The 10,786-nt window shown below is 34.0% G+C and overlaps 1 protein-coding gene across 7 annotated transcripts in view; it reads right to left on the minus strand.

Moving 5' to 3' along the window:
• LOC117182184 overlaps window positions 1-10,786 on the minus strand; it is a 175,142-nt gene that overhangs the window by 57,010 nt on the left and 107,346 nt on the right. For 6 of the 7 annotated variants that reach the window (XM_033375244.1, XM_033375242.1, XM_033375240.1 and 3 more), the window contains exons 8-10: window positions 6,894-7,309; window positions 6,713-6,814; window positions 4,778-4,912 (exon numbers count right to left, since the gene is read on the minus strand). In XM_033375244.1, coding sequence (XP_033231135.1) covers window positions 4,778-4,912; window positions 6,713-6,814; window positions 6,894-7,309 — 653 coding nt within the window. The remainder of the gene's footprint in view (window positions 1-4,777; window positions 4,913-6,712; window positions 6,815-6,893; window positions 7,310-10,786) is intronic. The other variant, XM_033375246.1, reaches the window with a different exon arrangement.

Here is a 10,786-nt window from a genome sequence, read left to right on the forward strand (position 1 = left end):
GAATAAACAGGACGAAAGAAATAAAAAAGAGGGAAACCTTTTTTTCAGATTATAATAGGAACCTATTATGGTGGTTGGCCAAATTTCGTCTTTAGGTTCTTGATTTTATTTTTAGGAATTCTTCATATTAATTTAAGAAATAACTTCTACTTCTGTGAAGATTCAAAATGGGAGGATTTCCATACCTGCATTTTTTAAAAAGATAATTTCTATAAAATAAAACGTAAGTGATAGTTTTTGTAAATTTGAGATTGATAAAAGGTGAATGTGAAATTTCATATCCTAATGATTGTGATGCAAATATATGAAAAACAATGTTTAACCAAATCAATTAAAATGCCTGAAGATAAATATTCTATAAATAAAAGTACGCTGCGTATGCCAGCCTTTTCTTAAAAGTTGCATATTTAAATATTTTTTAGTAGATAATTTAAACTATTTTAACAAAAAATTTATTTAAGTTAATAATTTTCTATCAGAACTATTGTTTCTTTATCGGTTAAGGCTGTTGGAATGGGGCACACAAAAATGGCGAAATCTATGAAAAACTCAAAACTGACCAGCTGTGGAGGATCATTCGGTTTTGAGGTTTTAAAAATGCATTCTGAACTTATTCCCGACCCGGAAAGGGGTTTCGCGATTGTGATATGTGCTCTTAATACATATTTTTTTGAAAAAAATTGGGTAACTGATGAAAAATGAGTGTAAAGTGGTTCAGCAATCGACATGAATTGAGCAACAAGGCGACTCACAGCTGTTTGGCACTGATCGCTCACACTTACTTGATCGTACTACAGTAAAAGTCGCATTCCTCTTGGAGCGAATTTAAAATAAGAATAAAAATGCAGCTTGTTTTCATTTTTTTCGTAATTGTTCATGTCTTACTTGGTCTCGGAATAGGAAAACTGTGGCAAATTATAAAAGGATGCCGCCGTGAACTCGCTGATATTAATCGATAATAATTTTTCAATTAAAAACATTTTTAATTGAAATACTTAAATATCGTGTTATGTTGTAACGTGCAAAACACATGTGGAAATTGCGCATTACGCATAATCGTATAAATAAGGTTAGTATTGTACAACCTATTCTAGCTTTCTAGAACACTAATACAGTGAAAATGTGAGACTGGGCCCGTTTTGGCACTGAAGGAGGTGGGGAATTTCCCAGAGAACAGTTTCGTACAAAACGCTTTTTTTTGTTCACGCCTGAACGACCGCCGCTCACCCCGCGCAATTGACCGTTATCATTTAGTTGGTTGGCCCGACCAGTGGCGCACAAAGTTGGAGCGACCGTCCGACGGTTGGCCAGACCGTGGGCCGACGGTCAATTCGCACCTGGGTAGAGAGCGAATTAGGATTTCAATATTTGGCGGGAGAAATGTAAATTTCTCATTGAAAATAATAATATCTGCAGATCTTTGCAGATATTTAAAAATCATTTTCCATTAGATATCGAGACATAGAATACAAAATATTCTACACAGCAGACGTTGACATTAAATTGTTACTAAATTCGATGTCTGCTGTGTAGAATAATTTCTATATTAATTTATTTTTACATTAAACCTCTCCGAATGCACTATCTCGATATCTAAGAATAACGAATCTTTGCAAATAAGGACTTCTAAAATAGTTTGAAAATTTGCCCTACAAAAAATTGTTACTAAATTCGACGTCTACTGTGTAGAATAATTTCTATTCTATATCTCTGTCTAATGGACGATGATTTTTAAATGTCTGCAAAGATCTGCAGATGTTTTTATTTTCAATGAGAAATTTACCTTTATCTCGTAAAATATTCAAATAATAATTTTCTCTCTAGTAATAGCAAATTTTTGTGAGGTTTCTGAATGTACCTATCGGAGAGAGTTTTAGATTTTAAAAAGCGATTAATGTCAGTGTTCTATAAAACCAGAATAGGTTGTAAAATATTAACCTTATTCATACGATTCTACGTAATGCGCCATTTACATGTGTTTTGCAGGTTAAAACATAACAAGATATATAAATATTTCAATACAAATTTTTTTTTTATTGAAAAATTACCTTCGATTATTATCAGCAAGTTCACGGCGACATTCTTTTACAACTTGTCACAGTTTCCCTATTCCGAGACCAAGTAAGACATGTCGATAAACAATTACAAAAAAATGAACACAAGTTACATTTTTATTCAAATTTAAAATCCCCGCCAAGAGGGATGCCACTTTTACCGAGTGTCCATTGTTGGTCGTATGATAATATAGGACTGAGCGATCAGTGCCAAACAGCTGTGAGTCGCCTTATTGCTCAATTCATGTCATTTGATGAACCACTTTACTCTCATTTTGTATCAGTTACTCGATTTTTTCCGAAGAAATAGATACTAAGTGTGCATGCCACAACTGCGAAACATTAATCGGGGCTGAGAATATCTTTGAAGTGCTTTCTTAAAACCTTAAAACCGAATTATCATCGGCTGCTGATCAGTTTTGAGTATTTCAAAGATATCGCCAATTTTGTGCCCCCCTCCCCCTTCTAACGCAGCCCCAATGCTGATTCATAATCACTACTGAATGCCCTGGCGGACCCGTAAAGATCCCATTGAGTCCCCATTCGGTTCCTCTTTAAAAAACTAAAAAAAAAAAAAAACAGCAAGATCAACTTTTAAATTCTTGAAATTCGGATTCTACATTAAAATTCCCTATAGAAGGTCACGGAATAATCGCAATAGTTTTTTTTTTGCAACGGTAAAAAGTTTAAAAAAATATAAGACGTATAACGCCTGTTGACTGCTAATTACAGATGATGCGTTTGAAGTGCAGCAGTCAACAGGTGTTATACGTCTTATATTTTTTTAAACTTTTTACTGTTGCAAAAAAAACTATTGCGATTATTCCGTGACCTTCTATAGGGAATTTTAACGTAGAATCCGAATTTCAACAATTTAAAAGTTGATTTCGTTGTTTTTTTTGTTTTTTAAAAAGGAACCCAATGGGGACCCAGTAGGGTCTTTACGGGTACTTTGTAGAGGCTCCATTCGGTTCCTTTGGTCCGCCAGGGTGGATATAAGAAAAAAATTACGTGGCCGATTAAAAAAGCTGGTTTCTCATTCGAAACTCACTTTAACGTATGGTTGTCTATCTGGAATTCCAGTGACAGATACGCAATTCAGAAGACTCCAAAACCAATTAAAATGCAAGTGAATGGATGTCTGTTTCCTGGGGTATTACGAACATTATGGCACATATGGGTTAAGAGGTTAGTAATATTTAAAAGGGTATTAAGGCTTTTAGGCCCTGGCGGACCGATATAGCGTATCCTTATAAGTATGCTTTCCATAACTTGCAAAGAATGATAAAAAGCAAGATAAACACTTAAATTATTGTAATTATGATTCTACGTGAAAATTACCGTTAGAAGGTCTCGGAGTGATTGCAATAGTTTTTTTTGCAGCGATAAAAAAACAATACCTATTATTAACGTCGGTTGAAGATGACCTAAAGTTCATCGTAGCGAATGTTAGTAGCATACAAATCTTTGGTAGCATATGCTACTTTAGTGATTATCAATGTGCTTCAAGTCATCTTCAGTAGACGTTGTTGACAGGTATTGCGCTTTTTTTTTTAATTGCGAAGGCTGCAAAAAATTGCAATTACTCTATGACCAAACGGAAATATGAACGTAGAATCATAATTGCAACAATCTGTAGCGTATCCGTTCTGTTCACCCGGTCCGTTAGGGGAACGGTGTTAAAAAAAAGCGAAATTTGTGAAGCACTCAAGATTTATCATTAAGATGCGATAAATTGGGATTAAGGTTTTAAAAATGCACTCTCACAATTTTCTAGACTCCGGAAGTTCACGGTAGCAACTCATTGGAAAAGTCTATGGTTTAAAATATAACAAAACTCTAACTGCTAAAAACTGAGAGTGGAAAAATGTAGCAACGACGTGAAGTGCGAAGGAAGCCGACTGACGTGATCCCGCGAAATTTTCAAAATGATTATCATTTATTACCAGCGAGTTTACAACGGCATCCTAGTGCATTTGTCAATAATTCAGACTTGTCAATAAATAAAAAAAAAGAAAATCACAAATTGCATTCTTTATTCCAATTTAAAATTCCTGCCGAGACAAGTCGCAGCTTGCATATGCGACTGTTACTGAGTGTGCGTTTTCGTGCTATTTCTAACCAATAAACTGATTTCAAGTGAAAGTACAGTTATGATAAATTGTAATTATGGATAATTAACTATTCTATTATGCCCAAGTGCAATACCAGAAGCGATTAACCATTGTTAGAATGACTTGTCGAAATCGTAACTTTGGTGGCGTCCAATACAAATTTTTAATAGAATTCAGTAAGTAATTTTACAAAGATATTTTCATAAGATCAGTTAATTAAATAAACAGACATAATTTAAATTTGAAAATCTTGTTCTATTGTTGCAAACTAATGTAGTTGAACGTTGTGGAAATTTTGTTTATTTATTGTAAGGTGGTCTCTCCTACAGAAATATAAATTCAGTACCGTACAATTTCATCATTATTTTGTTGAAATGTAGCTGCTCTTTTTTTGTGACGTATACACAGAAAAGGGAGGAAATTTTAATAGATAGGGAAGCACATTTGCCTAAACCTTCACACCGAGGCTACTTATATTACACAACTAAGAAAAGTGTGAATAATCCTAAAAGAAGTGAGATACAAAAGCGTTTTTTTAATGATAATAAAAAAGGAAACAGTAATATCAAATTCCAGGAGGTGTGGGGGGGGGGGCGTATTTGCATTTACCCTAGATTGATAATAAAGATGAGGAGAATTGATGGAACTTCTTCTAATCCTCTCTCTTCCGTACATCGACATTTGGCTAATGTTATTTTGATGATGGCGGGGATAAAGGTCAGGGCTGTTGAGAAATCTGGTGTCCTAAAACAGAAGCTCGAATTTATTTGTTATTAACGTGGCAAATTATTGATCACACATTAATTTAAAAATAATTTATTTTAATTCATATGATTATTATACACGGACAGGCGCTTTTGTGTCCAAGCTGTATCATTAAAACTACTTATTCTTGCCAAAAAGAAACAGTGAATTGTCTTTTAGCAGCAAGTGTTATTGTTAATGAGAGAACTAAATATTGTGAAAATATACTGATCTTAACTTTCTTCATCTGTGAACATTTTATTGCGTTTCCCTGGTAAAAGTGTCGAATAGAAAATTTTCTATCCGTCAGAATCTGTTTTACTGCGAAATATGTATCGAACCAATAAGTTTCATTATATGGCTAATACGACGTTGAACCAAAGATCTGACTGAATCCGAACTAAACCGACGTCGGGCGAGAGATGTCTTTTCGACTGAAATTTCGACAGATACAATGTTACGGGGGTGGCACAAAATGCAAGATTAGCGTTGCCATACAGTTTCCTTCCATCAGACTGATTAATTTGAATTCGTTTTGGTCTGGTCATAATTTGTTGACTCATAACACAATACATATGTTAAGTGGCCTGGACGTGACAGAAACAACTACTGTTACACTGAAGGAAAACTCAACGCTACTAACAAAACAGTCTGTGCAAAACAGGTAAAAATTGGTCTCACCATTGGTATATTCTCTCGGCAAACTTATGGGTTACTTCACGTTTGCCCACTTATTTTATTGTATTTGCGTGATAATCTAGATGCATGGATTGAGAAGGATTGAAAGTTTTGTTGGTTTGGTGCTGGATTCATTCGTATCACAATGTTTGTCCTGATGAGCCGAGTGTTCATTTGATTGGACGCACGGACTGAGAAGGATTGAAAGGTTATTTCTGATTGGTGTCGGATTCATCAATGAATTGATGTTAGTGTTGACGCGTGGATCGTGAAATATTGAAAAGCTAGTGAAAATGAGCGTCGGATTCATTCGTAATCGGGGCACTGATTCAAAAAGATGGAAAAAGTGGGTTCAGATTGACCTTTGTGTTGGTGTACAGATTTCAAGGTTTGCAAAGTTTTTCTGCTGCGCCTGTGATTCATTCACATTTAGAAGCCAGATTAAAAGATAGTTTAGGACTGATTTCGCATTCGGATTGAATTTTGTGTTGGTTTACAAAGTGAAAAAGATTAAAAGTTGGTCGGTATGAGTCTCGGATTCATTCATAATGGACGTGCATTTAAGATGGATTGCAAGCTAGTTTTGGATAGGTCCTAGAACAGCTGGCTCCGCAGTTTCTCAGGGGAGCAGAGCGACAGCGTTTGCGACATTATATATTTAGGTATATATTCCAATTAGAAACGAGTCAGGCGGCCCTCAATGTTTACGTTTCGACCTCCCCGGAACTAGTCCAAGTCTATTTGAAGGCAACCCCCGACACTTGACTGAAAGCGAGAATTTGGAGTATTGGAATAATTCGGATGGAACTTGGTATTTGTATGAAAGGATTGAGAAAGATTGAAAAGTCCGATAAAGATTTTTGAATATTTGGGAATGTTTCGGAATAGTTCAGATTTTTTCGGAATGAATTACTATCGGAAACTTTCATCAGGGTCTCTCACTCTAATGTAGAATAAATCTTTATTACAGGAATGTGGCGAATGTGGACATTGTGCATTTAATTTGTACGAAAAGAAACAATTTTAAGAAAAATTTAGTTTCTTCAATAATATCTTGTACATGAAGAATCGTCAGTGTAACTATTGCAGTTATTTAAAACATTAGGTCAAAGATTATTATACCTCTGAATCGCTGTTATCATATCGCATCGAACCCTTGGATGGTGCTAAAGATGCGGATCTTCTAAGCCTTCCATGATCTTTAAACAAAGTTTCTTCGTACGTCTGCAACGTATGAAACAGTTTTAACAAAGAAAGTTCTTTAAACATTATCGCGTTTTTGTGCAATGAGTTCAAAATATACCTGAGTAGACATATTTTGAGGTGGAGGAGAAGTTCCTGTTGAAGCCGTCTTGCATTTATGCTTCGAATTTATTAGGTTTCCTTTTTTTAAAATTAAATCCTCTTCGATTGCAGATTCTTTTTCAGAACTGTTCTTTTCTGACTTCCTGTTAACTTCTATGATTTTATCAACATTTAATTCAGAATCTTTTGATAGTGTATTAGAATTGCCAAGGGATGTTGAGGTGGTATCTTTTTCCTCAACTTTTGTATCTAACGTATTGTCAAACAATGGACTTAGGATTGGAAAATTTCTCATTGAACTTTGTGCGGATGTTGACTCTTTAGGATGATCAGTAGTATTAGGAATTCGATTATTTAAGTCTTCTATCTCAGTCTGTTCGGCAAAGTTAGTACTTTCTGTTTGAGTGTCAGAACCTGCAAGCCAAAGCAATCTAGTTTTGTAACTATACTTTGACATCAAATAAATTTCAAATCAGGGGCCATCTATAAATTACGTACTACAATTTTTCGCGAATGTTGACTACCTCACAACCTCCCAGTGGCGTAACTTCCTTACCACGGAACTTCGCATTGCAGAGGGGCCTCCTTCTGTGAGGGGGTCCCTCACGGTCAGTGGCTAAATTATATTTTAATTTCAATTTTATACATTCTTGTGCATTTAAAAATAATGATTTATTTTGAATTATAGAAATTCAAAAGCATATATTAACCATTTTTTAATTATTTGAACAAATCTAATTTGTTTGAACAATTCTTTTTCCAAAAATATTCTAAAACCGCAATTCATGAATTAAACTTAATATTCTATTATCATAAGGAGTAGTGAATTCTGCTAAAAGCTTTATGGCCATGTTTATACAATTAATTTTTTTCCGAACTTCTTTTAAATTGAGCATGGATTGCTTTCAAATAAAAATTGTTTAAACATTGAAACGACGTTTTTAGTAAAATGTACTACTCGAAATCATTCAATATTATGTTTAATTCAGGATTTTTTACCCAATAGTTTGGAATAGATTTTAGTGTAATTCAACGGATTTCAACCATTTTCAATTTTAAGAGAATACTTAAAACGACTTTAGAAGATTACATCAGATTTCCAAAATTATCAGAAACAAATCTCGAAGATTTGAAGACAATTTTATGGGTAATTTAAGTTAGTTTAAAAGATATTTCCGAATTTTTAAATATTAGAATAGATAAAGAATGTTTTAATACTTTTAAAGATTTATTAAAATTTATTGAATATTTACATTTTTTCCAAGGTTTGAGCGGCTCTAACAATCTTCTAAACTGGTTTAAATTTTTCCTAAAATGGTGTAATCTCTTCTCAAATAAACAAATTTTATTTAAAATTGTCTAGGTTCTTTTTTACATATCTGCAATATTTCGAAATTTTCTCGGCTAGTGAAAAAAGTAACCTTATGGATTAATGCAGCTACAAGCAACGAAGTGAATGATACATCAAAATTACTTCAAGCAGAAAATATACATTTAAGTCGTGCACTTAAAATCTCAAACACTGCAAGGAATCATTCGAAAAAGTACATACTTGAGTATGAAAAGTGTAAGGAAGAAGCTACAAAATATCTCAAAAATGAGATATTGAACCATTCTTTGTAGAAAAACGGAAACCAAATCGTATGAAGCATTTTGATATTAGTAAAGAATTTTTAAAAATAAATGTCTTTAATCACACCTTAAGGTGTCTAAGGTCTAATTAGACATTGTAAATACATAGTTTACAGAGAAATTACAGATTCCATATCATGAGGATTTCACAAAAGAATTCCACTTGCAAGTCATCAACTTTATCCCATTTTTAAATAGTAATGGATTCAATGAGACGTTAACGGTATAAGATGTTGTCCGCACTTTACTCATTAAATACAGCTTCATGGAAAACGATTTTTCGAAAGTAATCTCTGAATGGAATGCATTAAATTCGATTCTTAAATCTTTTTCTACTGACAATCGAACTTGACGATGCAAAATTATTCGATATCAAAATTGTTATTAATAAGTTTGTCAAAATGAAAGCGAGACAAATTGCAATAGAGCAACGTGCAGATAATTTCGTTAACAGTGCAATACTAATTTTTAGGTCAGAACTATGTATAATTTATAATATAAATGGTCTAAAATAAAATATAATTGGTAATAGATTATAAAAAGAACTACGAGAGATATTTTACTGTTTAAAATGTATTTCAGCTATACTTATATGCTGTTTGCTTTTCAATTTTATAAGAGGGGCCTCCTAAACATTTCTGTGGTGGGGCCTACACGGTTGTAGTTACGCCACTGCTCCCTCCTCTTTATATTTAACGGGTTTTCGAGTTTTCCTATGTTACGTAATTTTTGTATGTAAATTACTTTTGCATTTCTTGAGCCTTGCAACAGTTAGGGGAAAGGTGTCTACAGGTAAACAGAGAAGTTTGAACTCATATACAGGTTCATTCTAAAATTAAAAAATACATTTTCTTTAAAAAAAAACAGTACGCCTTACCCCGTATAATTCTAGAAGTGTATACTTGTAGTAAATTTTCTTATATGAAGTTTGTGTAAACTCTAGACATTCAATTTGAAGCAAAACACTGTATGATTATCAATTATAGGTCAACTCTCTTTGTTTAAAAAATATGTATATGTGTATACCATGTGTAGAATTTTAATATAATGTTCACGGGTCTTTTAGTAGCTATTATTCGTGAATTTTGATGCTCTTCAAAAACAACTTACGAATAAAACAATGACAGTTATTTTTTAAAAGACTTAATAAAATAGGTTGTAAAATACTTTTTCTTTATATCTTTTATATTTTACTTTATCGCCACAAAGAAAATAAAGTACCGTAAAAAATTGAAAGAGGTGTTTTTACGCCCCAACAGCATGCATCACAATATGTAATGTTACTAATTTTTTAAATATTCTTGGGGCCTTTGACCAGGTTACCGGGCGCGTCCCCGGGTTGTGTAGAGCGTTATCTGTACAGGGATATTTCTGAATGAAAAAAACACTAAATCTTAAAACGTTTACAACCGTGCTGAATGCTGCATTCAGCCTAGGCCCTAGAATATTGATACCTTTCCCCACGCATGCGAGGTTCGGCGGGGGCCTACCACAGATTTCCTTGGAAACTTGTGGGATTGAATAGGGATGAGGATTCAGATCGCGTCCACATGGACAATAAAGAAGTTAAAGTCTTGCGTTGATGGAGCAAGGTCATTAACCACGGGCAGCGAGAAATAAATCTGTGAAATGGAGGGTGATCCTGAAGATGTATACAAAAATTTACTTATGCCGACAAGCAACTGTTTAATCTTTTAAGTTAGGGACTGTTGAAGTATTATGTAATGCCACTTTCCGGGGGGGGGGGGGCGGGGGTATGCTTTAGTGTGATGCCTATATTAAAGTTACATACACATACTATAGAAAAAGCGTTACGTAGGGAGACGGGGGGTCCGTGAGGATGAAATTTATGAGAAAAATATCGACTTTCTGGATTTTATCTAGGAATTTCGAATTCGGGTCCACTATTTTTCGTTAAGTTCTACATTCAGTGCATAAATGCATTTTAATTTCTTCAAAAACAAACATAATGTCAACATTACAGCAACATTGCTGCGATATTGTGTGCTATTGGGGCGGTTTCTAACGATAGTAAAATACTTATGATCTATATGTAAAGCATGATAGTTGTTCAGGTCTAAGAGATTAGAATGTCACTATTTAAAAAAAAAACTGAATAACTTGGACAATTTTTATCTTACAAGGGGCTGTTCAAAAAATGCGTAACGCGTTCAGGAGAGGATGGTGGGGTCAGCTCGAACCTTACGCCAATGTTTAAACTTAAACACACTTACTATAGAAAAAGCGTTACGTACGGGG

This window comes from Belonocnema kinseyi, chromosome 10 (assembly GCF_010883055.1).
Source record: "Belonocnema kinseyi isolate 2016_QV_RU_SX_M_011 chromosome 10, B_treatae_v1, whole genome shotgun sequence".
Lineage (NCBI taxonomy): Eukaryota > Metazoa > Arthropoda > Insecta > Hymenoptera > Cynipidae > Belonocnema > Belonocnema kinseyi.